Genomic DNA, 27918 nt, shown 5'->3' with positions numbered 1-27918 from the left:
TCAGACAAAATGTGAGTCCGTCAAATGTGAACATGACTTCTATGTCTTCTATCACTTGCTCCTGGTCCTTGTTTCCCGGTGTGTCAATGGCAGATTTCATGGAAATCCTGAGGAAAATGAAGCCCTCCTCCTGCCCTTTTGATGTATTACCGACATCTTTGCTTTACAAAGTTATTGATGTTGTTGCTCCACATGTTGTGAACCTCATAAATGTCTCCCTTTCTACTGGTTTGGTTCCAAACTTTTTAAAACAGGCTGCGATAAGTCCTATTTTAAAGAAACCAAATTTGGATCCAGCAGAGCCTGGAAATTACCGGCCTATATCAAAATTGCCCTTTCTCTCCAAAGTTTTAGAGAAAGTTGTTGCAGAGCAACTCATTGCTTATCTGGATCTAAATGAAATGTTGGACAAATTTCAGTCTGGTTTTCGCAAGATGCACTCCACTGAGACTGCTCTGCTAAAAGTGTCCAGTGATATTCAGATGGCAGCAGACTCTGGTCAGTATTCAGTTCTGGTTCTACTGGATTTATCTGCAGCTTTTGACACAGTGGACCATAAACTCCTGTTACAAAGGCTGAACACTGACTTTGGAATCTCTGGAATGGTTCTAGAGTGGTTCTCTTCGTACCTGACCAATCGGACATTCTCAGTGTGTGCCAATAACATTTTGTCTGAAGCCACTCCTTTGGTGTATGGTGTTCCTCAGGGGTCAGTCTTGGGTCCAATTCTGTTTTTATTGTACATCAGCCCCATTGGCAAAATCATTCGCCATTTTAAACATGTGTCTTATCATCTCTATGCTGATGACATTCAATTGTACATTTCTTTTAAAGAGAGTGAGTTGCACAAATTGTCTGAGTTAATGGACTGTATCTCAAGTATAAAGACTTGGCTTTCTGAAAACTGTCTCCAGTTAAACTCGGAAAAGACTGAATCTTTGATAATTGCCCCTGAGCAGAAAATCCCTTTTATTAAGCGTCACCTTGGTTCTCTGGGCCCCTCTGTCCAGTCGAGCATCAGAAACCTCGGTGTCTGGTTTGACCAGTCCCTGTCTCTGGACAACCATTCAAGACTTTTGGTCAAAAATTGCTTTTATCATTTGAGAAATATTGCAAAGCTGAAGCCAGTTTTATCCGGCACTGATCTGGAGTTGGTGATTCATGCTTTTATTTCTTCTCGTTTAGATTATTGCAACTCTCTCTTCTCATGTTTTAACAAAAATGTTCTTAACCGTCTTCAGCTGGTTCAAAATGCCGCAGCAAGACTTTTAACGGGGTCCAGCAGATGGTCACACATTACGCCAGTCCTGTCTTCTCTTCACTGGCTCCCTATTAAATTTCGGATCGATTTTAAAATCCTAGTATTGACTTTCAGAGCCTTGCATGATCAGGCTCCTAAGTATCTTTGTGAACTGCTTCAAACGTACTCACCTGGCCGCTCGCTCCGCTCCTCAGACCAGAACCTCCTCATGGTACCAAAAACGCGTTTTAAAACTAGAGGAGATGTGTCCTTTCAGGCCGTGGCTCCAAAACTATGGAACGCCCTGCCTCTGTCCCTCCGTGTGGCTGATACGATTGACTCCTTTAAAAAGCAGCTGAAGACGCTTTTATTTAATCGGGCTTTTAGTTGACTGGACGTTTCTGATGCGATTGATTGGCTGTCTGTTCTTATCACGTTTATTTGATATTGTTTTTATTTTTGTTTTTTGCACTGTGAAGCACTTTGTGATTTTATCTGCGAAAGATGCTATACAAATAAAGTTTATTATTATTATTATTATTATAAACTCTTAAAACTCAAACCGAGTTGTAAATGTTTCTGTGGTGACAGATGGAAGTCTCAAAGGGAAAGTACAGGCTTCAATGAAAAACAAAATGTACGAGGTTGAGGTGAGTGAGTAAGTGGCTAGCTAACTAGGATGTCAGTCGTGGCATCAAGCTGTGTAACTTAACTATTAATTAATTAGCTATGACAGAATTGGGTGTTGTCTGTGTTTTGTGGACAACTTACAGTTTATTGTAGAAGTGTCATCCAGGGAAGTAATTATAAACCAAACCTCAAACACGCCATAAAGCAAAAGCAGAACATATTCAGTACAGGTTAAAAAGTAAAATAATTAAAATAATAATAATAATAATAATAATAATAATAATAATAATAATAATGATGCCGTTACAGAATATGTAATAATATTTCCCCCTTGTGGGATTAATAAAGGATTATTAGCTTTCAATAACTCCGCTGGTCCATCATGCCACGGAGAGGAAGCAGTTTTAACAGTGCGCAAAGACGCACAGCTGCTGCAGAGCAGCTTCAGATCCAGCGGGGGAAACGCTGCTGTTCAGCCCTGAAAAGAAGTGACTTTATTTTGTCCTGTGCAGTTTTACACAATATTGTACTAGCAGGTGGAGTTATACTTTTGATGCACCAACGCCACGAGAAGCCCATATTGGAGAAGAATAAGAGCATCGAGAGGACATGGTACAGAGACAAACTCATAAAGGAGGCCAGGGACTGGTGTGTGGCTAAATTGTCCACAATTAAAAACATTGATCCATATGACCTCATTAACTAGACTGGAGCTCCGACACCATATTGCTGCCTCCAACGTTGGCGCTGAACACCACAAACTACTTGGCTTACGGTGTCAGTGTAGCATGGCACAAGACGAAGTTGCACTCCAGTACACATTTCATTTGAATTTCTTTTATGTAGGGTCTGTAAAGAGCAAAAATATGTATTTTCACACCACAGTTGATACATTCACTGACTTCCATGTGTGTTCCCGTTTTCCAGTGTAATCAGCAAGACCATCCCTATACCCGAACACACCGTGTAGCGAACCCCCCCTGTACTGGTCAGAGTTAGACACTGCTTTATAAAACAAGAGTTTTTAATCCACTAATGGCTCTAAATGCCACATCAGCGCCTACCCGTGTGAGCAGTTCCGAAATCATAAATCTCTGGAAGCTCACGGACACTTCACGAATGGCTGGGTGCCGGATCTGTCCGTGTGGTCTGCTCCATGTGAGCTGCGCTGGTCTGCAACATGCACCGTTGCACGGGGACTGTTGGATCTGCAGTCATTGTTCCTCTAATGTTGTTTTACTGATGTCAGACACATTTACCACAACACATTATGTGACAATGACTCGCTCCATTGATGTTAGTTGCCATGCATATCGTTCTTGCTGTTGTTTTTTAATATATCATTGTGTTGTTGCTGCTGCTGCTGCTGCTGCGTGTGTTGCTGCTGCTGAGTGTATGAAATACAATAAATTCCAGAAAAAAGAAAATGTCTCACTTGTCATTTCAGCAGTGGCGGACCGTGCATTTCACATTAAGGCCTTCAGAACAGATCCGCCTGAACCAATCCACCTCCCAATAACTATTTTGTCTACAAAAAAAAATCTTATTATGCAGATATGCACGTAAAGAGTTGTTGAACAGCAGATAGATACTTGTGCAGCCATATTAAAAGCCTTTGCTGAAGTGCACAATTCTCCTACTACATCTGTGCACATACAATGAGCATCAACAACTGCAATATTATTTAGGAAAAGAGGAACATTTTACTCACCAAAATCCAGATTATTTGAAAACAAAATACATCCTCCTTTCCTTCCTCAAAAAGAGTTCAACTGCTCTGTCATATAGATTATCCGTGCGTTTCAGTTCCATAAAGCCAGGGCTGAAAGTCCAGCTGCCCTGTGGTATTTCTGGTGTAAGTTTTATTTCTCTTCAGGTCTTCTTCTTCTTCTTCTTTGGAATAATTGCGGTAGGCGACCAACAACTTAGGTGCATACCGCCCCCTACTGTATCTCTTGGTGAATGTAAATCAGAGGGCCTGGATATGCTGTTGTTAGAAGCTAGAAGGCGCTGAGTCACCAACTCGAAATCTGATTGGTTGAAGCAACTGTCTGATTGGTTGAAGCAGCTGTCTGTTTGACGCTTCACTTTACTTCACTGCGCCATCAGGAACGGATAGCGAAGGCCTCGGGCAGATTTCTTTGACCCTAGCAACAGATGATGCCTAAAATCTGATTGATTAAATGATTTAATATGAAAAAAAAACATGTCTGGAAGCAGCGCAACCACGGGAAAACTATGAAAGGAACTGGAACATACCATTTGGAATCATTTATTAATTATTTATGGACAAAATAATCATAATAATTTACATCAGTCTGTAATTCAGATCATTTTTAGGCCAGCAGAGAAGGCTTTGCAGGCCCTGACGGCCCACCACTGCATTTCAGTACTTTTTCCCATACTGACCATTTCTCTTAACTAAATTATCAAGAAGTAATTACTAATGAGGAGCACAGTTAATTATCAGAACCAATAGTAGTTACCTATTTGCTAACAAAAGGCAGTAACTCAAAAAGACTCCAAAAGTGTCAATGACAAGCTTTATTATTGTATGTCAGAAACAAAAACATGCACTTCCACAAATATTGAGAAAAAAAAGCTCAGGGCTTTTACTGGTCTAACTACATACATATACATTACATCCGGTCTTTGCTCACTGTCCAGGCCACTATACTACTGATGGGCAATGGTTTGTCAGGGCACAGCACAGAATGACAATCTTATCCAGCAGTGTGACTTCTTCACCTTCACATGGAAGAATCATGTGTATGGGTACCCACTGAGCAAAAAGACGTTGAATCAACGTCTTTTTAAGGTCATTGTTGGACGTCCCAGCAACGTCCCCACAAGGTGCAGAATGTAACGCCAGATGACGTCTTTTTTTTTTACGTAATTTCGACGTCGGGTATCGACGTCACCAGAACCTTCAGACAAGGGCCAAAAAAAGAGGGGAAAATATAATTTAAGTTGACCAAAACTTAATCTCCGGGTTTGCGGCCCGAATTCGCGGCATATTCATTCAGTTATTTCAGTAATTTATCACACACGGGAGACACTCGAGATTCGAACTCATGACTTACTGTTCAGCGATCCTTAGCGTTACCTGTTGAGCTGTTAGTTTATTGTGTAAACCTTTTGTAAACGGGAGGGTGACCACTATTTTGCGGAATACTACTTATCCTAAAAGTGGTGATTTTAAAAATGTTTGTGTTTCTCCAAAGTTCACAATTTGATGAAATTACGTACTAAATTTAACCGCTTGGGCCGCTCTTTTGTTAGACATAATTCTATCTTTACGAGACAATGAAAACAAACAGACTCAAAGAAAAATAAATACAAGGCGGGGTTAACATTCACACAAACACTTTTCCAATGGTAAATTATCAACGCTGTCTGGATGTTGAAATAACGTTTTTCAACTGACATATTTCAGGAAAATTTTTATAAGTCATGATTTTAAAAATACTGACGAGTATATACATCTGAAGAATGTTGATATTTCAATGTTGAATCCACAGTGAGTTTATGACACAACTTCAACCATTTACTATCAACGTTGTTTTGAGTCCAAGGTTATTTTCCTATTACTTCATTTGAATCAATCACCAGCAGATGCTAACTCGAAATGCGTAAAGACGGCACCAACCTCCTGACAAGCCAAGGTACAGCAAAATTCACAGGTACAGGAAACTACGATCACAATCCAATTGTTTTTAAACATATTTTATTGCAAAAACTTCACAGTACTCAAAATACCGGACCAGTGACGAATCTGCAGCTAACTCTTCCTCCATCCGCTGTGCCAGCACGCTATGGTGCTGACTGCCCTCAAACGGGACTGTGACCGGCCAGTCCAAGGTGGCTCCAGACTACCGTCGGTCCACAAAACAGGAATCAGGGTTCCCCGACAACCGCAGGACCAGCGATTAAGGGAAAAACACTTAATTAGCCCGACAGCAGCGTCTCCAGCTCCGTGGTTTTCGCAGTAAAGTGTACGCATCTGACACACCTCCACTTCCGGGTTCACTCAGTCAAGCTAATATACATTATGGCAGCCAATAAGTGAACACAGACACAGAACTTCCTGTCTGTCGCCCTTCAAAATAAAACAAAAATAAAATACATCAAAACCCGTTTCATACATAATATGTCATCTCATCTCTTTCAGATGGTAAACACTTTTAATCAAGGAACATAAAGTTTCCCCGACTTTCGAATGTTCAATCGCATGTAGATGTCGATATTGGGTCCTAATTTCGACGTCCAGATCTTCAACGTCATCTAGACTTCGAAATTGGGTAATAATAACACGTCCAAATACCGCACCTATTTTGGACGTCCAAAATAGGTCGATAATTGGTCTTGGACGGACCAACGCAATATGGACATGATCTGGACGTCCATACGACGTCCAATGTTTAAGGGGTATGGTCCCTGACAAGATTCTATATTCCTGACAGGTATTTCCAGTGACCCTTTCAACATGAATCCTCAAATGTGCCATTTTCCTGGTTTCCTCCACATCTCTGGCTGCTAACTGACAGAAGCCTTTAATGCTGGTAGTTTGACCTCCGCACACATCACAACAACAACAACTCACAGAGGTCACAGTCAGTCTGTGTGGCATCCTGACTGGTGTTGTGTGTGTGTGGCATCTTCTGTGACTAGCTGACTGTTGTCTTCCTCAGCATCAGGTGTCACAGCCTCACTCTGGTCATTTTGTCGAGGCTCCGCCGTCCCCTCCTCGGTCTGCAGCTCTCCAGTCTCTGCATCCCGGTGGACTCCCGTCTCTGGTGCTTGCGGTGACACTTTCCGTAGCTGCTCCCACCAACGTCACCTTGCAGAGCGCGCTGCATTGGTCAGAGTGACCGATGTGTGTCCAGATGTAGGGAAGGTGTCCAGTCTGGATCAGTCTCCATCATTTCATAGGCTGGTTGACCTGCAAACATAGGTTAGGTTTAATTGAGAAAGCTAGTAAACACTGGATTCTTGCATGACATTGCACATAGTTACAAGGACTGTAAATACAGACAGGTGCAGATGGATTTGTTGTTGTGCTGATTATTTCTCAGGCTGTAACATCATCTGACATATTTTGCTGCTGCTGCTGAAGCTGTTAAGGTAACTCCCTCTGTAACGTTTAAATTTAAGATGAAGAAATAAAATAAACAGATTTAGCATGACGTGATAATCCCATTTCTACTGCCCTCCTCCTCTGACCGGAGTTTATAAGTGAAGTTGGCTCGCAGCTGCTGAGGCAGCTGCAAACTAGCTTCACCGCTAACGTGACTTCATTCACAAAGAAACCGCATTTTCAGTAGCATCGCTTAAAAACTAATAAACTCACTTACTTGCCTTTATGAAAATGGCGAGAGCAAACAAGCATGTTGTCAGATATGGAGTCGAAAGTGAGGCTCTTCTTTCATGTCACTGCTGGGACCCACGCCATCCCACGCCTCTTCCTCAGTCTGCTCTCCGTAACTTCTTTTCCACTTGGGAAACTGGAAAAAACGTAGATTGTCGTCTGTCGTCTGCTCCCATTCCATCGACGTGACCGATTGTGGTCGCCTTTCACACAACAGGATCTTCCCATTTTGAAGAAATACCGCCGCACTCAGAAAACGTGAATCAGCTCGCAAGCGAGACCTGAACAATCCCTCAATGCAACAGCGTGATGACAGCTGCAAATAGAAACGGACTTCCCCACACACACAAGCTGCTAGCTTCCAGCTTCTAGCTTCTTCTGGAGAGATTCGTCATTGGTGTGGACACCTGTCACTCAAACATGCCCGACCAATGGAGAAGCTCCGCCCACTGCGGGACGTTTGTGTCAAAATGATTCAATCAAAAAACATGCTTCAAAAAAGAGACTTCAAAAAGAGGTTTCAAAAAAGAAGCTTCAAAAAAGAGGTTTGAAAAAAGAGGTTTCAAAAAAGAGGCTTCAAAAAAGAAGCTTCAAAACTTTTTTCACTTCAATCGGAAAAAAAGGTGTTTCAATGTCAAAGCAAAGTCGAAACACTCTGAACATTTTTTTTGGCTTAGATTGAAAACATTTTTTTTTTGATTGACGTTATATCTTTGATTGAATAATAAAGAAACAAATGTCCTACCCATAATATGGCTCAAATCCAAAAATAGGACTTCAATCAAAAAATGTATTTTCAATAAAAAAAAAATAAAAATTTAATCAAAGAAAAAACGTGTTTATATGCAGTTTTTTGGGGTATCAAATATTTTTGGGGGTTTGAACAAGTTTTTTCTTTGATTGAAAATGTTTTTTTTTTTTTTGATTGAAAACATGTTTTGCGATTGGAGCAACTTTTTTTGATTGAAAAATAAAGACACAAAGTTACCTCCATAAAAAACTCATGCAGTTTTGATTTAGAATAATGAAGCCTGTGTATTACTTTAAATTGAATTAGCTGGTGTCTAGCATTAATAGAGCATGATCAGATTCTGCAAAGGCTCTCCTCCCACACGTCATCATCAATCTGTATGCCCAGATCCTCTTCCCAGGCACTTTTCAGGTGGAGTGTGGCAGAATTTACTATTCAGAAAATACATTCACAAAGTCTGAAACTAAATTTCTTGAATTGGGTGGAGTCAGCAATAGTTTGTGAATCCTTTTTTCTTCCGGAAGGGACTCATAGTTAGGCATACTTAGAAAAATGTTTTTTAATATTTACTTGAAATTGAATCCCCACAGTTGACAAGTTGCAGCCGTTTCCATCTGCCCCCACCAAAGTTGCTGCGAAAAAACATGGTCAGTTTGATCAATTAATGAAACAATGATTAGGTACACACAACACTAGATACAAGCTGAATTTATTAATTTCTACAGGTTCTGAAAACTCGGCCACTAGGCACGTTTACATACGCCCGTATATTCCGCTTATATGGCGGAGCGGATTGTAAATGCATCATATAAACTCCTGAGTGGATCCGCTTCACTCGGAGCTGATAGTATTTTGGAGCCGATTGTACAAGGTGGTCTACACCGATCGACAAACCGCTCTGTGTCCCTTATAAATGCCACCTGACAGCGGAGCGGATTAAACGGGATTATTTGTTCCGCGCATGCACGCCCCCATACGTAATGACGTGATGACATTCACAGTAAATGGGAAGCAGGACGGTCAAAAACAAGCAGAAAAACATGACGGTGCTTGAAAACCACTTTTTTAATAAAAACCCCAAGAGAACAAACACTGGAGAGGCGAGATCGAAGCAAACTGTGAAACAGGGAGTTGTACAAAAAGCTCCGTGGCAGATTACGAGCGATCATCCGGCTGGTATTATGGATTAACTGGTTCTCGTGTTAACGAATGACGGCGGAGGTCTGTGTAAACACATGCTGATAACAGCAGTTGTCAAAGTAAGGCTGAATCCCATTTCATCCCTTAGCCCTTCCCCTCGTTTTGTGTGTCAACGTGGAGGGGTAGGAGTGTCCCAATTGTCATTATGACGTAGGGGTAGGGCCAAGAAGGAGGGCCAGTCACCCCTCCAAAAGGAGATTCTCGAGAGGCACACTCCAAACGTAGGGGTATTGGCCGATGGCGAGGGGCATTTGTTCTGTCAGTGTAGACTATGACTGGTGGGCGGGGTTAATTCACTTCCTCACTGGCGGGAGCGATCGTTTCCACACTCACGCATTCCAGGTGCATTCCAAACACAACAGATAGACGATTATTTTCAATAAACTGGTTTCTTCAACACTGCCCGCCTAGAATGCGTGGGTGGGAAACGAGCGCCCCACCAATGCGGAAGTGAATTAACCCTGCCTGCCAGTCATGGTCCAGGTGAACAAAACAAGCGGCCCTCGCCACCGGCCGCCACTGGATGACGGATTTCTCAGAAAGCCTTCCAAGATCGGCAAGATGGCGGCGTCCGCAACAAAAGAAGTTCATAAATGTCAGTAATTAATAAAGTTTTAAAATGTAAGAAACACATTCTTCTTCGGCAAACAATTGTTGCATCTGCCTACGTCATCGGCAACGGCGACTACTGATGACATACGCGATTGTCGGAGGAGCGTCCCAATTTGGAGGGGTTTACTTTCTGCCCTACCCCTTAGCACTCCGTTTCATAGGGGTAGGGCTAAGGGGTGGGCCAAGGGGGAGGGCTAGAAAGAGAAATGGGATTGGACCTAAGACTCACAAAAGACCTTAAACTTATACATCCACTGTAACTGTCGATAACCAACGTTCGCCAGAATGACTACAACTTTCAGTCATCTGTTGGTCACAAGTTAACATGGGCAACACTTAATTCGAAACATCGGTATGTGAAGGAGAGCACACACCGAGAAGTGCTGCTCGGCGCGGCAGTGCTCCGGACCAGGGAGCACCCCCTCCTTGAGCAGCATATCATGGAGATGTTGGGACATTATTTGAGCAGATGTCAGCAGATAATAACACTGCTCGGCGCTGCGGACTGCTGCTGCAGAGCTAAAGACCCGAAATTTCCTCGAGAGACTTTGTGCCCGTGTCACAGGACGCTATATAATCCGCTTCACCCAGGGCCCTTATAAACGAGGATTCATTGAGGATCGCTTTTTATCCCGTACATGAATACACTCGCATTTAATACGACTGTTTACAATCGGATTGAAAAAACACCCAAGTAAACTGGGCCACTGTAAGACAAATAGTGCGTTTGAGTTCGTAAAAGACATCCACCCCCAGTGAGTAAGCTTCTTCCCTTTGCCTCCACAAAATTGGTGAAAGAAGCAATCACTAAATATGAATAAAGTTTGGTGCTGACCTCCTGTGTAACTACTTAAAGGTGCCTTAAGGAGTTTGCACGTTTTATGCGAAGCAGCGCCCCCTGCAGGCCTTGGGCGTAACGCAGCTTAGTGAAAAACTCATTGAAAAACTCGAAAATAAGTATTTTTAAGGTTGTAAAACTCCTTAATGCACCTTTAATTTTAATGATCAGGTGGTTCTGTACATTTCAGAGTCTGAACATCCTGCCAAATCTTCTCCAGACGTAGGTCCAGAGGAGATGTCCCCTCCTGCCGAGTCAAAATCTCCTCCTTTTACCTCCACAAAGTTAAAAATCCATTCTGGTTAAAGTGTCACACACTGTAAGTTTGGCAATGACATATTGTTATACGTGAAACTTCAGAAAGTGCACATCGTGACCTGTTAAACATATCTAGGGAGCTGGCAGATTCTTTTTACCATGAATTTCAGCAAAATTTTATTGTTGTCCAGCCAAGCCTAGAGCACCCTCTTGTGGCTGTAGACTGTAATGTTTATTCCTTGGTTCTTTCAGTATGTTCAGTGATATTTTTATATACAAGGTGGGTCTGACTAAGTCGCAGGACTAGCTGAATTATGAAAAAAAGTGCTACTTATAGTCTGAAAAATATGGTACTGACATCTAAATCCGAGACAACAAGTTCATGAGATGAGACATGATTTGGGTGATTGGGTTTGGCAGGGTTCACGAGATCAAGATTATTATTTTTTTAACAATAATAATGAAATGTAGGACTGTAAAAATCATTTTATTTGACTGGAAGACAAAAATGCATTTAGGCATGTATTATAACTGTGCATGAGCTTTGAACTTCTTAACATTTTCCATAAGTTGGTATGAAAAGTAATGAACACCACTTTCAAAAAAATCATTTTCCATAGGAGCCCACCAGGAAGAAACTGAGAGGGATAACATGTCCCTTTTACCACACAAGAGACGCAAACCGCCATCATCAGAGACACCCTCGGGAGTCAGCGCTAAGAGGTCCTCCTCCAAAGGTAGACTCTTAAAAATCATGTTGCTTTTAGAGAAGTATTGTCACTGTACAATTTAAGATATAGATTATAAGTGTTGTAATAGTTGATACACCTGTCTGTAATTTTGCACTTAAACACAAATATTTCGTTTTTATTTTCTGCTTTTCTTTTGAGATGTATCTGTTGCTGCAGCAGACTTTGTTTGCCTTGTTCTGTCTGTATGAATCTCAGGATCACATGTGCAGTGAACTGAATAGACATATCTCATATTATGCACCCTCTTAACCCATCAGGAGAATTACTCTCTCCATTTTCAGCGCAGCAGAGGGACTGAGAGACCCATTGCCACTGACTAAACACTCTAATAACCCTGTATACTGACAGCCATCAGTGATTTAAACACTTGATTTCACAATTGTAAATCACTTATTGCCCCTTTAACTTCAGGTAGCTTTAAGGAGCCCCTATCATGTATTGTTGAATATTTACTTAACAACCCCCAAACACCTAACGTCTAAACTGAAGTGTGTGAATTTTTAAGTAAGCTCTGAACACTATGTTTCAACTGAATACGTCATAGTTGGATGCAACAGTGCAGTCTTCATTGTTCTCTGAACAGCAGAGTTCCCTGCTGGTTATTACTTTCCCCACCGGTTTTCATGATTTATAGACAAAAAAAAAAAAAAAGAAAAAAAAAAAACAGAATTGCTGAGACCTGTGAAACTCTGAAGCAGGAAAGCCTGGGAGTGCCATACAAACAGAAGAATATTGCTAGGAAATTTTGGATTCATCAATGCAGCATCCTTACAAGTGATACCTCATGGTATATGTGACCAATTAGGCTTTCCGATGACATAGCCCAGAGACAGTTTTTGTCATGGTGCTGTCTATGTGAGGGTACACCTGGGCATAAGAAAGAAAGTGATGATGTCAGTCCAAATGACAGTATGCAGATTAATGTATGACTGACAATGTGGTCTATTACTGAAACGGGTTAAAGGACCTGTATCATGCTTCTTTAGCTAGTCCAAACCCTATTATTGGCATTAACATGGTAATAGTTTTTTGTTGGCGCTAAGGAAAAGTCATTTTGTGTTAAATAAATGATTTTCGGAGGTTAATTCTGAAACCCGGAAGAGAAAACGCTCAGTTTCACTGAAAATCCCGCCTGGGGGGGGTCTCCTCAGTGGAAAATGTGAATCAGCTGCGTGCTGGTGTTGTGGAAATTCTATTAATAAATGCACCAACGATGAGTTCCTTATTTGTTCCTTTATTTCCAGTTGCAACAGGAGAGAAGTCATCAGTGTGAGTTCTAAAGTTCTGTGATACAGACTGATATTTATACCCCGCCCTGAACCCCTGTGGCCAGGGGCAGACATGTTAATGTCATTAACATGTCTTAGAGGCTGCCCTGAGATAGGAAGGGACACATATTTAACATATGAAGTGACAAAGGAACAAACTCCAACCACCCAACCTACTTCAACCCCCTGTGGCTGCTGATGCATCAGAGAAGAACAGCATACAGACCACAGATACCATTTGGAGATTACACCCGGTCAGGGGGAGACACATCTGCTTAAAATGCAACAGAACAAACAGGAGAGAACCCGCATTTGGGTTTCTTGGTGTCAGGAGTCCAGGGGGCCGTCTGCTAAGGAGTCTACTTAAAGTTGATAACCATCACTTGCATCAAATACATAAAATTTCCATTACAGCTGGTCAGAGGAGAGTTGGCGTTGTCTGTGCGGGGGTGGGGTGGGAGACGGGTGGTGGGGAGGAGTTCAACTTTGTGACGTACTTAGGTTTGAACAATTTCAAACGAGCTGTTTTCTACCCGAAGGGAGGGGCTGCTGTAAAGAGCAGCAGACTGAAAAAGATTATTCAGACATGCGTGGATGAAGGCAAATAACATTTTGGGGGTGGTTTTTAAGGGAATTCAACTTTGGGGCATGCTAAAAACCTTAAAAAAGTGGATTTTGTATGATATTTAACCCTTTAAGCTCGGGGCCATTTTCGCCTAAAAGTTCAACTAAAGACGTACCCAAAGTAAACTGAATGCTGTTCTTGAACTGTTTGGAGTACATGCATGGTTGGGGTCTCATTTGAAAGCTGACAACCTGTATTTTCACCCAGTGCAGTCAGAATTATTCTAGGTGCTACTGGCACAGATTTATTTATGTTGCAGCACACTGAATTAGGATGAATTTAATTCTCGCCTGAATTTTTTCCCTCATAAAACACCTGGAAATAAGTGTGGCAGCACTGTGAGAGCTTGAAAACACAATTTTGCTAAAGCCTGGGGTCTTACATAGTTCAGGTCAAAATGTCAGAGCAGTAATACAAGAAATGAGTGTTTCACACATGTATTTGTACTGCTATGCCCCGGCGAGGTCAATTTTGGACATCCTCTGTATACCCTCTGGATGCCCTCTGTACAATGGTATATGTTGGTTTTTGGCCCATTTTTACATTATTTTCACTCCAAAAACTCATAAAGTACTCAAAAAATCACTTCAGATAGGTTTGAGTGTGGGATAAGGCACTCAGATTGAGAGGAGCAGGGACAGACAGCAGGTGCATCCCTCAGCAGATGTCTGAGAAGTCACAAAACCCTGCTAGCGGGCCAGCCAGCCATTCAGCAAGCTCATTGGCTACCAGCCCTGTCAGTCAAACGTTTCTACCGACGTGATTGGCTCAGAATACGTTGATGACGAGTGATGACGACCGATGACGTGGGTCCATCAGTTTCGGCAGCGGTTGGCTGGTTAGCCATCGGAGGCAGGGATGAGTCGCTTGATTGGTTGAAAAATGAATAATAAGCAACGGAAACCGATCAGTCGCCATATTGGATATCCTCAGCGAGAGTGAGAGCGGTCTGGATGTTTTTATCTGATAAAAAAAATGGATTGTTATCGGACGCGCACGCGGAGAGACGCGCCACGTGCGCACGCGGTGGCGCGTCTAATTCTGGATTATTTGCTTATTTCAAGACATGTTTTGGACAAAAGGCTATACTTTCTAGCTTTGCCTGGATGCATACGTTTGTACTGTGGCAGTTTTTGCTGGATTATCTGGATTATGGATCATCTGTGATCAGTTATGAGCCTCCAAAGGTGAGTTGCGCTGTTTACTCAATTTGCTGTATGTTGGACAAATGTGTTTATATTACCCGCTGTGGTAATCACATCTGATTCATGAGAATATCAGCTTTCTAACGGTACATAGTACGTCTGTGGAATATGCAAAATGTGTCTGGATAATTGATAAATGCATCGTGAGAAGCTGAGCTTAAGGGGTTAAGAGGTTTAAATTGGAATTAAATCACATACTCTACTGTTTCAATCACAATTTTTTTTTCTCACCACTTCAAGGCAAAGCCACATAGAGGAAGAAAAATCCCTGGCAGAAGACAGAAGTGCAGGCGGTAGAAAGGCACATGATGAAGTTCAGCACATCTGGCATTGTACCTAGAAAAATGTACTGTGAGAGGTGTTTAAGGGCTGAACCGGAAGCCCTTAAGAACCAGGACTGGCATACCCTCAAATTTTACATTTACAACTGCATTTCAGCCTACAAAAGGAAACTGAAATGTAACTAGCTTTCTGGTTACCAACTCCCTGGTAAGGCAGTATTTTTTTTTTTTTTTTTTGTTCGTTACACACATTATCCTTTAAAAAGATGTCAACATCTTATGTTTGATTTTTTGTTTTCAATATACATACAAGGATCTCTTTCATTCTTTAATGTTCATCATGGGTCCGATGTTAAAATTTTGTAAGTTTTTTGTTTGTTTGTTCAGTTGCACTCAATAAAAAGTGTTGTCATACAGTTTATCTGACTGTGCAATATCTATGTGTTGACACTAAATTTGGCAAACAAAAAATATGAAATTAGATAGTTGCATCATTTAATAGTCATAGTGATTGACCGTCATTTGATGGTGTAATATATATATTTGTCATTAGTACTACACTTGGTGCACCCTCCCCATAAATGATATTTAATTAGTGGGTACTTTGTGTGAATTATGTAAAATTATTTACATAACATTTAAATCAGGTCCCCATCAACCATGTAACATTGATTTTTCCAAAGTCCCCAGTTGACATGCTCCAGCAATACCATCATCAATTCTGATATTTGAAGTTGTGTATAAGCTAATGAAGCCATAGTGGTTGAACCTGATATTTTTCATAGCTGTACAACATTTAGAAAGGGTAGTCCCTGCACATGATGAATAAAAAGCTGGTCCCTATTGACCACAAATCTCCGTATATGTGTGTGTGCGTGTGTATACTGATCGATGGTGTGGTTTTTTTGCTCTTTTGTGTTTATGACTGATTTTACCTTACAGCACTTTGCTTTGTTTTTTATGAAAATGAAAATTTATTTTACAAATAAAGATTGATTGATTGATTGATTGATTGATTGATTATTCTATCTTCTTCTGGCCAGGGCCACAACAGAGAGGTTGTACTTCATTCGCAATTGGGCAATTTGGTATTGAGGTCATCTGCCAACCGAGAGCCGATATCATTATCCAGGATGTTTGACACATTAATGTGTGAGAGTTAGTATCTCAGGAACATCTTGGCATGTTTACATTTTAGCAGAACATCTTATCAGCTTGGTGCACTTGTCTCAGGGACAAGTGTCACAACGACCTGATGTGCAGTTAATACAGCTGTTACCTTTACTTCATCATGGCGTTAGTGGTAATTAAAGTATATACCCAACAATCCCCCCTTTGATATGATTTCATCGTGTCACTAAAAAAATTGAATGTATGTGTTGGTGTGTTTGCCAAGGTGGGTAAACCAGCCTGTCATCAATCCTCTATGACGATGTCATCAATCCTCCAATCAGACAGGATCCTTCACTAGTCCCAAGGCATATGCCACTATGTGTGAGCATGTTGAAAATGTAACTAATAGAAGCAAGCGTTAGTCGTTGTGGTGTGCCCGTGTCAGAGGTGGGCAGAAAGTACTTTTCCATGCCATGTTTTCCATGTACCCAGTCAGTTCTCGAAGAGCTGGGCTGATTGTGATCACCTGGGCCCAGAACTGTTTGTTGCAGGTGATTCAAATCAGCCCAGTCCTTTGTTAACTGACTGGGCACAACAAAAACATGGCATGGGAAAGTACTTTCTGCCCACCTCTGGCCCATATGTATTCTGCATGTTTATGACAAACGGACAAAGTGCTGTGGACACATGCCACGAATGATGGCAAAGCTGTGTGATCAGCTAAGCAAAGAGGGAGCCATGCTCACTCTTTAAAGCAGCGCAGGGCTCTCGGTACACGCTGAATGTATCCAACCCAACATGTAGAATCACACTGCAGCCTGGTGCTAAGCAAGACACCACTGCTGCAGTGCTGAGAAAGAAACTCAGGACAGGTGAGGGCCGGTGCAGTATGGAATATGGACAAAGGGCAGCCCTACTGGAGTCCAACATGCACCGGGAACAGGTCCGACTTACTGCCGGCAATGTGGACCAAACTCCTACTCCGGTCATAGAGAGACCGGACGGCCCTTAACAAGGAGCCCCGGGCTCCATATTCCTGAAGCACCCCCCACAGGACACCACGAGGGACGTGGTCCAATGCCTTCTCCAAGTTCACAAAACACATGTGAACTGGTCGGGCGAACTCCCACGAACCCTCGAGCACCCTATGGAGGGTAAAGAGCTAGTCCAGTGTTCTGCGACCAGGACGAAAACCAAATTGTTCCTCCTGAATCCGAGGTTCAACTATTGGTCGAATCCTCCTCTCCAGTACCCTGGAGTAGACTTTCCCAGGGAGGCTAGAGTGTGATACCCCTATAATTGGAGCACATCCTCCAGACCGCCGTTTTAAAAAGGGGAACCACCACCCCAGTCTGCCAATCCAGAGGCACCTGTCCCAACTGCCACGCAATGTTGCAGAGACATGTCAGCCAAGACAGTCCCTGCATATCCGGAGACTTAAGGTACTCAGGGAGAATCTCATCCATCCCCGGTGCCTTGCCAACGAGGAGTTTACCAACCAAGTCTGTCTGGTTTCCTCCTCTGCCAGCGAATCCAACTCACCACCAGGTGGTGATCGGTCGGCAGCTCTGCTCCTCTCTCCACCTGAGTGTCCAGATCTGGAGGTCAGATGACACAACAATAAATAATGTATAATAATAATAATGCATTGGTTTTATATAGCGCTTTTCTGGACACTCAAAGACGCTTTACATTGCATTATTCATTCACTCCATACTGGATGGTGGTAAGCTACTATAGTAGCCACAGCTGACCTGGGATAGACTGACGGAAGCGAGGCTGCCAATCTGCGCCATCGGCCCCTCCGACCACCACCACCAACCATTCACTCTCACAACTTTCATACTTAGGCAAGGTGGGTGAAGTGTCTTGCCCAAGGACACAACGACAGTTTTGTGCCTGCGGGAGCGGGGATCGAACCGCCAACCTCCGGTTATAAGACGACCTGCTCTACGACCCGATCTACCAACTGAGCTCAATCTAGGGTGTCCTGGTGCGAAGTGCACTTATGGACACCCCTGTGCTCAAACATGGTGTTACTTATGGACAAGCTGTGGTTCGCACAGAAGTCCAATAACAGAACACCACTTGGGTTCAGATCAGGGATGCCATGCATCCCAGTCTCCCCCCTCCAGGTCTCACTGTCGCTGCCCACATGGGCGTTGAACAACAGTAGAACAATGGAGTCCCCAGATGGAGCACTGTCCAGCACCCCTCCCAGGGACTAAAAGAAGGCCGGGTACTCTGCACTGCTATTCGGCCCGTAATTCGAGACAACAGTGAGGCACCTGTCGCTGATCTGAAGGCGCAGAGATGCGACCTTCTCGTTCACTGGGGTGAACTCCAACTCATGGCAGCTGATCTGTGGGGCTATGAGCAAACCCACAACAGCCCGCCGCCTCTCACCGAGGGCAACGCCAGAGAAGTGGAGTTCCAGAGTCCAGGCTGTGTGTGGAGGTGAGCCCGACTATATCTAGCCGGTACCTCTCAACCTCCCTCACAAGCTCAGGCTCCTTCCCCGACAAAAAGGTGACCTTCCATGTCCCTAGAGCCAGTCTCTGTGTCTGAGGATCGGGGTGCCGGGCACCCTGCCATTGGCTATCACCCAATTCACAATGCACCCGGCCCCTACGGTTCCCTCGGCGGGTGGTGGGTCCGCCGGAGGGTGGGCCCATGTCACCCCTTTGGGCTGAGCCTGGTCGGGCCCCATGGACAAAGGCCCGGCCACCCCCAACAAAAAAACCCCGACAACATTGCCCCTGGGATCATTGCGGCACTCCAACTCCCCCACCACTGGCAGCAGGCAGGGGGGTAACTTTTGACCTTTTCCACAAATTGCACCAGAAAGCCAAATGCCCAGCAGGGACGGTCGGCTCTGGTCCTTGAGGGCCGGAGTCCTTTATGTTTTAGACGCCTCCCTTCTGTCAGTCAGAGGAGGACGGACTGGAAATCTAAGTCACAATGAGGAAGATAAAGTGAAAGTTAAAGTCAGAGCTGCAGTTCAGACACGTCTCTGAGTTTCTCTGTAAGAAATCTAACCTGAGTTCATCTGGACTTCCACTGACACTGACTCCAACACTGGTGAGTACAGCTGATCACACTGATACTGACTCTCAGAAAACTGACGAAGAAGGTGAACAAACATCCTCTTTTGTCCAGACAGGTCCACTTTTCACCTTCTGTTCAGGGTGTGAGTGACTAAAACTGATGTATGTAAGCTGTGAATATGATATAATGATGATGAACAAAATACAGTAAATGAACGGAGATGATGTTTTGGATGATTATTTGAAGAAATTAGGTTTAAGCTTAAGAAAACCTTTCTACGTCTTTATTGACACAGTTTATAAGACCTGATTTTTACAGCAAGGTGGACTCTGAACGACACCTGACAGTTGGATTTAAAGAGGGAAAAGGTCACTCTGAGCATGATTATTGACCAATAAAATATGTGTTGGAGATAAAATAGAACGATTTAGAGTTCAGTCTGAAAACAGATCAAAACATTTAAACTCACATATCTGGACCAACAGGTTCTCTGAGTTTCTGGTCAGTTTGATCTTTGAAATGTCAACAGGGTGAACATCAACCTGCAGCTTCAGCTCCCAGCCTGACGTTAATGTACCATCCAGTATGTGTAGAGATCAGTGATTGACTCCAGTCAGATAAAGTCATGTGAAACAGTGGAATTGTTGACAATGAAAGTATTTAACAGTCTCTCCAATCAATGTTGTCCTCAGTGTGTGAAGATGTCTGCTGCCAGCAATCTGCGCTCTGAAGATCAGCTTCTGTGCTCCATCTGTCTGGAAGTGTTCACTGATCCAGTCACCACACCATGTGGACACAACTTCTGCAACGAGTGCATCACTCAGCACTGGAACACCAAGGTCATCTCTGACTGTCCCCTGTGTAACAAACAGTTCAGACCAAGACCTGAACTCAACGTCAACACTTTGCTCGCTGAGATGGTTTCTCAGTTCAGACATGAAGCTGAACTCAAAGCCAGCAGCAGCTCAGAGCAACAAGCTGCCAAACCAGGAGAAGTTCCCTGTGACCTCTGCACTGGAACCAAAGTGAAGGCCCTCAAGTCCTGCCTGGTGTGCCTGGTCTCCTACTGTCAGACTCATCTGGAGCCTCATCTGACAGTGTCAGGCCTGAAGAAACATCAGCTGATGGAGCCTGTGGAGAACCTGGAAGGCAGGATGTGTCTGAACCACAATAAACCTCTGGAGCTGTTCTGTCAGAGAGAGCAGACATGTGTCTGTGCACTGTGCACTGTTTTAGAGCACAAGAATCATGAGTTTGTTCCTCTGAGAGAAGAATGTGAAGAAAAGAAGAAGAAGCTGAGGAAGACAGAGGCTGAGATGCAGCAGATGATCCAGGAGAGACGAGTGAAGATCAAGGAGATCAGAGAGTGTGTGAAGATGAGTAAAGCTGCTGTAGACAGAGAGAAAGCAGAAGGTGTTGAGGTGTTCACTGCTCTGAAGGAGTGTGTTGAGAGAGGCCTGAAGCAGCTGATGGAGAGGATGGAGGAGGAAGAGGAAGCCAGAGAGAAACAGGCTGAAGGTCTCGTCAGAGATCTGGAAGAGGAGATCTGTGAGCTGATGAAGAGGAGCTCAGAGGTGGAGCAGCTCTTCCTCTCTGAAGACCACCTCCACCTCCTCCAAGGCTTCTCCTCCCTGAAAGCTGCTCCACCCACCAAGGACTGGACAGAGGTCCGCGTCCGTCCATCATCATATGAGGGGACTGTGGTGAGAGCTGTGGCTCAGCTGGAGGAGAATCTCAGCAAAGAGATGAAGAAGCTGTTTGAGGCTGATCTGAAGAGGAAGCAGCAGTTTGCAGTGGATGTGACTCTTGATCCTGATACAGCTCATCATGAACTCATCCTGTCTGATGATGGAAAACAAGTGACTTGTGGTAATAAGAGGAAGAAGCTTCCAGACCACCCAGAGAGATTTGATTATAGTGTGTGTGTTTTAGGAAAACAGAGTTTCTCTTCAGGTAAATTTTACTTTGAGGTTCAGGTTAAAGGAAAGACTAACTGGGATTTGGGAGTGAGCAAAGAGTCCATCAACAGGAAGGGAAAAATCACACTCAACCCTGACAAAGGTTTCTGGACGACATATCTCAGAAATGGAAATCATTACTCAGCTCCTGCAGTGCGTCTGTCTCTGAGATCTGCTCCTGAGAAGGTGGGGGTGTTTGTGGATTATGAGGAGGGTCTAGTCTCTTTTTATGATGTAGCTGCTGCAGCTCTGATCTACTCCTTCACTGGCTGCTGCTTCACTGACAGACTCCTCCCATTCTTCAGTCCTGAGCCCAATGATGGTGGTAAAAACTCTGCTCCTCTGATCATCTGTCCTGTCAATCAAACTGTCTGATGAGGAAGATTCACCAACAATTAATGAGCTTGTTGGAAAGTGAAAGATTGACTCTGATTGATTTGATCAAATCCAGATGTTCAGTCTGCACTAAACTCACATTCTTCTCTTCAGTCTTTGATTATTGGACCATTGTTTGAATGAATCCAGACCAATCAGTCATGATGTCCACTTCCCTAATATGAAGTGCTGAAGCTGCCCTGACCCACTGAGACATGGACTCCTCTACACCTCTGAAAACCTGCTGATTAAGGACTGACTACAATCCATGTGACAAACACCATCCATCCATCTTCTCCACCTCTTTCTCCAGCAGAAGTTCAGGGGCTGTTGTAGGAACTAGCAGCTTGATCATTTGTCTCACTGTGGACTGGTAAATGTCTCAAATCTCTCAGATGACCTTGTGTCTTCTTCCAGCTTCATGCAGCTCAACAATTCTTCACAGATCTTCTTCTTGTGATGCTTCCTTCACATCAGCAGACGTTTCTTGTGTTTGGTGTTTTTCTTGGTCACAGTTGTTCTTCAGTTTGGATCAATCTTTCATCTGAACTCAAATTAACATGTTTTAAACTCATTATCCTGAAAGTTCATTTGTTTTTTCCAGCAGCTGTCAGAATGTTTAATGGATATTTTCAATAAAGACATGAAAAGTTGCAGATGTTTCACTGGTGATTTTTTCTTCAACATAGTTAATGAATAATAACTGTCACTTTTATATTATATTGTTTATATTATATATTATATTGTCACATTTATAAAACAATTATTTACAACAAAATAGCTCTTGCAGAAAATATCATCTATGTCCTCCTGAATTAATGATACTGGTCTAATATACATGACAAAACAAATCCAGTCACATTGGATCCAAGTGTTTCAACCGAGGACCAAGATTTTTTATCTCATTGTCTTCCTTTTAAATTAGTCGAATGATTCATCTACTAATAAAACACTGAAACAAAACTGTTAGATTAAAACAAAATCAGGGCCCTTGGTGTCAAATGTATTGAAAAATAGATTGAGTTGAGCAGCCCTGTCCACAGATCGTCCAGCCCTCTGTTGGTGTTCTGTAACAGCTGATTGTTCTTATTCTCGATAAATCAACTCTCATGCTCTGCTGGATCTGGCTCACCACCTTGCTCCTATAGTTCACATCACTTTCCCTTGAACTCCTGAATTGTCTCTCTTCCTCCTCAATAATTAAGTGGCAGTTGGCCTAAACACTATGAAAGGAACAAGAAACAAAGAAAAACTAAACAAAGATGACTAACTTGTTAAACTGACACACAAAAGACAGCACATACACAGAAGAGAGACAGAGATTCAAACTGAATTGAATAAACCCAGTCAGCTTACAGCTGGTCATGGGGACATAGCCCAGCGGTCACTTCCAGATCCAGACGGGAGGGACAAAAGGGAGCAGAAGACGAGTAGCTGAGTCAAGTAAGACCACACCGTCAACGGTGTGAACCCGAGGAGCACAGCCGCTGCTACATGCGCAGAAGAATCCAAACCGAGCAGCCGGTAAGAACAACGTGTTTAACCAGCTGACACGAACAGTAACTCTGTCAGCGGGTGGCGGCTGGCTTTATCGGGCAGGTTTTAGCACCGATTCCTCCAATCACTGATGAGCAACATGAATGAATAACATCAAATTAAACCAACAAGTGCCGTACAGTAGCAGCCAATGAATTTCATACTTTACAACACTGTCTGGTTTACTCTCAGACTATTGACTGAAATTGAAGAATGATGAAGTGCCCCACCAAAGAAAATTTCCACCAGACACCACTGAAAATGACATATTTTCTGGGTGCACTGCTGTTCCCAAGCGCTTTCAAGACATATCATTCCCATGACTATGCCGATGCGATCAATAGCATGCCAGACCACCTCAGGAAGTGGCTGGAGTGAAGACATATGAATATGTACTGATGCCTGTTCCCACTTGTCTTTTGAACTTGTTCACCAGGGCCAGCCTTGACCATTCCGGCACCCTAGGCAAGGTTTTAGGTGGCACCCACCTAGCATCAACAGGGGAAACTGTATACTCACAAGGAACTTGGTAGCTTTGTCTTTGACAATTTGTTTATTTTAAAAAAGCAAATTCTCAATGAGCATAGTCAGCAAGATAATACATTCTAGATAGAAGAAATCTTGGTTCTCCCCAAGATTTCTTCTTTTCCCACTGGGTTTTTGGAGTTTTTTCTTGCCGCATGTGAGGGTCTAAGGCGGTGGTTGCTTCGTTTTGTCTCGTTACTGTGAATTTGACATATTAACATTATGCTGATTCACTGTTTTTATTTTTACCAACCAATGTAACATCTTGAAGCCCTCTGAGGCAACTGTTGTTGTGATACTGGGCTATACAAAAATAAATTGATTGATTGATTGATAAATAAATGCAAAAAAAAATGGATGTATGAAACACAATTTGAAAAGCTAAGATGAAGTATAAATGACACAAAATCAAACATCAAGCTTCTTTCAGCAGGAGCCACTGGAACAGGAAGAGTGGCAGAGGTTCTCAGTGCAGCCCACATGTTGAGGTAAAGTTCTGCATTGTCTCATGAGGTGGAGGCACCATCAGGAGTGCTTGATTCCAAGGTAGGGGCACCATCAGGAGTGCTCATTCTAAGATGGAGGTACCATCAGGAGTGCTTGATTCTGAGGTGGAGGCACCATCAGAAGCGCTTGATTCTGAGGTGGAGGCACCATCAGGAGTGCTTGATTCTGAGGTGGAGGCACCATCAAGAGTGCTTGATTCTAAGGTAGGGGCACCATCAGGAGTGCTCATTCTAAGATGGAGGCACCATCAGGAGTGCTTGATTCTAAGATGGAGGCACCATCAGGAGTGCTTGATTCTAAGGTGGAGGCACCATCAGGAGTGCTTGATTCCAAGGTAGGGGCACCATCAGGAGTGCTCATTCTAAGATGGAGGCACCATCAGGAGTGCTTGATTCTGAGGTGGAGGCACCATCAGGAGCGCTTGATTCTGAGGTGGAGGCACCATCAGGAGTGCTTGATTCTAAGGTAGGGGCACCATCAGGAGTGCTTTTTCGAAGGTGGAGGCACCATCAGGAGCACTTGATTCTGAGGTGGAGGCACCATCAGGATTCTGCAGGATTCTGCTGCATCACTGGTGGATTATGTTGGTGAGGTGGAGGCAGCAGCAGCAGATGTGGTAGATAGTCCAGGGGAGGTTTTAAAAACTTCAACAGTTCATCTGAAAAGAGTATGTGACCCCACTGAGTATCTAATCATAAAAAATATGATTCCAAGAACAAAATTAAATGAAATAATTAAAAAAGAGAGATACATGGATGATGTTCATTATCGAGTGCATGTGTAACATACAATGCCCCTTTCACTGATTTGCAAACTTGATGTTCAGTTTATTGTCATTCCAGTGGAATGCTGAACAGCACAATGCGATGTTATAATACATATCTGACCGAATTACAGCAGTGCTGACAATCACAGCAGCATTCCCTCTCATGTGATGCCGCTCAATTAACATTATTGATGTGCACTTAACAACTAGGCTCACAACTATAAGATATGGGTAGAAAAGTGACTATTACCAACAGGGCAAACGTTAGGCAACCAGATGGCAATAAAAATGTAAAAAAGAAAAGGAACAAAAATAAACACCTGTTAAAATGATCTAATCCAAATTTCCCTGAGGAATGTAAGGTGGGAGTACCAGTAGTGATCCTCATGATCTACAAGCACCTTCACAGTATTGACTGCCCTTAAAACAGTTACCTAGTGTGCTATTTATTGATTTGTGATTAGCAAGCCACATAGCATAATCCTGGTTACGCTCGCAACAGAGACATACCATATTGGCCCGAATATAAGACGATATTGTTTTTCCAGAAATGGTATTCTCAAAATGGGGTCGTGCTATAATCGAGGACTAGATGGAGCCAAAGTACCAGTGACCTGTACTGCCTCTGCTTAATGCAGTGGCTCAGCCACCCCGTTAGGGGGAGGTAGTGAATTGGACAGAGTGTAAGCCTACAGCAGTGTGAGAAGAACACTGAGCAAGTGTGGCTGGTGTTTGTTTTTCGAAGGTTCATTTCAAACAGCACGAAAATATATGCCTGAAAGTACTCGAATATACTTAGCTGATGTTCAGACTAGAGGAGAAATTTATACTTGTTAGTTTGGCTGTTTGTTTTGAAATTTCAACGCAGATGCTAATTCCGTTAGCATGTTAATGGCGTTTCCATTAATGGTTAGCATTGAGCTAGCGGTTTTGATTTTAAATAATTGTTTTGTTTTTAGACAGTGATGTGTGTTGTGATACATCTTGTGTATTTGTTCACTTATATGTATATCTGGTTTGTTTCACTTTTACAGTGCCTTCAGGAGAAAGTAATAAAAGCTCAGACCTGCTGAAATCTCCTGCTTTCTTTCTGAAGAACTGTTCTCTACAGGCCAAACTGAATCCAACATTCACGGAGGGCTGAATTATTAATGTTCATAAAGTTGAACAGAACTTGAATTTGATGGTTATAAAGTTATTTACATCATTAATGCAGTTATTGAACCTTTGAGGGTACTTAATTGTTGCTTATTGTTGCTTGTTTTGAGAAGGATAATATATTTTTTATTTAATGCTGCAGTAATTTTTTTTTTTATCTTAAATCACTTGAAATGTTATCTCTGTTGTGAGTTTTTGAGTTTAAATAATTGTACAATACAAAGTTCTCTTATGAGTAACCTTATTGTCTTCAACATGTTTTTTTTTTTCACAAAATGATATTTGAAAAATGGGGGTCGGCTTATAATCAGAGTCGTCTTCTATTCGGGCCAATACGGTAATTCCATGGAACATTACCTACGTTTTTGTCTCGTTTCTCCTCCTCTTGTTTTTTGTCCCGGGATTTCCTGACAGCTCTGGTCATTTTGGCGTCTGTTGATATTCTTATGGGGGACATCCAGAAACTATCAAGGAGCGAACCGGGCCGTGAAGGTGGGAGGAGGGCAACAGGGGGCACGGGCGACTTCGTAAATAATATTGTAGACTAGTGTTATTGTTTAATAGCCTTCGCTTATTTAGAACAACTACTTAGGAAAATACAGAAACATATCTTTTTTCTTTCCTACTTATGCTGCTGGTGCGACAGCACCCCCTGATGGACGGCACCCTTAGCATTTGCCTATGCTTCCTATGCCATAGGCCGGCTTTGCATTAACCATTGTCTCTTCTAGTCCATGAACTCTCTCCCTCCTGTAGTCTCTCTCTCTCTCTCTCTCTCTCTCTCTCTCTCTCTCTCTCTCTCTCTTCAGGATCCCCAAGGATCTCCATCTGAGGACTCCTGTATTTATTCACCTGCTTTGAGCTCAGCAACACTGAGTTGATACAGAGAATCAATGTCTGTCCTATTTGTTTCTCTCTTTCTGTCCTTCACCCCAGCCGGAATAGCAGAAAGCCTCCACCTCTGAGCCTGGTTCTGCAGGTTTCTTCCTTTTAAAAGGGAGTTTCTCCTTTCCACAGTTGCTTACGTATGTTCGCTCATATGGATCTGTTGGATTTTCTCCGTAAAAACAAAAATCAAATATCTCATTCAGTCGCATCAAACAGCTGTTGTGAATTTTACCACAAGCAAGTTGTTCAAAAAGGACTGAAACAGGTCAAAATAAATTCACCTGTGAAGGTTATCATGCATTTAAAGGTCATCCTGAAAGCCTGATATCCCTGACTTTTTGTGAGTGTTGTATGTTTGACTGAGAGCAGCCTAACAAGAGCTGAAGGCACCATAGACAAACAGACAGATCCATGAAGACATTTATTGTTACCTCCGCCAGGAGGTTATGTAATCACGTCAGTTTGTTGGTTGGTTGGTTGGTCTGTTAGCAACATTACGGAAAAAGTAATGGACAGATTGCAATGAAACTTTATGGAAAGATGGGTCTTTGGCTAACTTAGAATCCATTAAATTTTGGTGATGATCTGGATCACTATCTGGATCCAGGAATTTTTTAAAGGATTCTTTATCATTGAAAGATAGGGCAGTCTTTCACATAGTTGGGCAGGCCTGCCAACATGGGGGGACAAACGCCTGATTCACACAGGACGCCCCGCGGGCGGAAGTGGAAGCGCCGCACATCGAGTTTCAGATCGGCGCCCATGTTAAACTATGACGGTTCGTACAGGAGGCGCGTAGCCGCTCGCGCTGTGGACTGCAGGCGATCCGCTCCTCTCTATTTTCTCCGTGGTCTGCGCCTTGGACCACCAGTTGTAAAGCTGGACAGAGCAGATCGCACCAGACAGGAAGTCGGGAACGGAAAATACGAGAGAATCCGATCAATTTTCAAATTAAAATGAAGTAAAATAACAAATTATGTTGCTTTTCAGTTTTCCTTTTCGGATAAACACACACA

At 42.9% G+C, this 27918-nt stretch overlaps 1 protein-coding gene across 2 annotated transcripts; it reads left to right on the top strand.

The window, feature by feature from the left end:
- The first annotated feature begins 19 nt into the window (after positions 1-19).
- LOC115399612 (E3 ubiquitin-protein ligase TRIM21-like) lies at positions 20-21848 on the top strand. 2 transcript variants are annotated; one of them, XM_030107107.1, is made up of 3 exons: positions 20-26; positions 16959-16962; positions 19882-21848. In XM_030107107.1, exon 3 carries the CDS (start codon positions 19891-19893, stop codon positions 21520-21522), a length of 1632 nt encoding a protein of 543 aa, XP_029962967.1. In that variant the 5' UTR covers positions 20-26; positions 16959-16962; positions 19882-19890; the 3' UTR covers positions 21523-21848. The 2 variants fall into 2 exon arrangements, with proteins under 2 accessions (XP_029962967.1, XP_029962966.1); XM_030107106.1 differs by lacking the exons at positions 20-26; positions 16959-16962 and adding an exon at positions 19132-19222.
- The last annotated feature ends 6070 nt before the right edge of the window (positions 21849-27918 follow it).

The sequence above is a fragment of the Salarias fasciatus genome, chromosome 13 (assembly GCF_902148845.1).
Source record: "Salarias fasciatus chromosome 13, fSalaFa1.1, whole genome shotgun sequence".
Classification (NCBI taxonomy): domain Eukaryota; kingdom Metazoa; phylum Chordata; class Actinopteri; order Blenniiformes; family Blenniidae; genus Salarias; species Salarias fasciatus.
The sequence above is the reverse complement of the archived record's forward strand: the minus strand, read 5'-3'. Positions and strand labels throughout refer to the sequence as shown.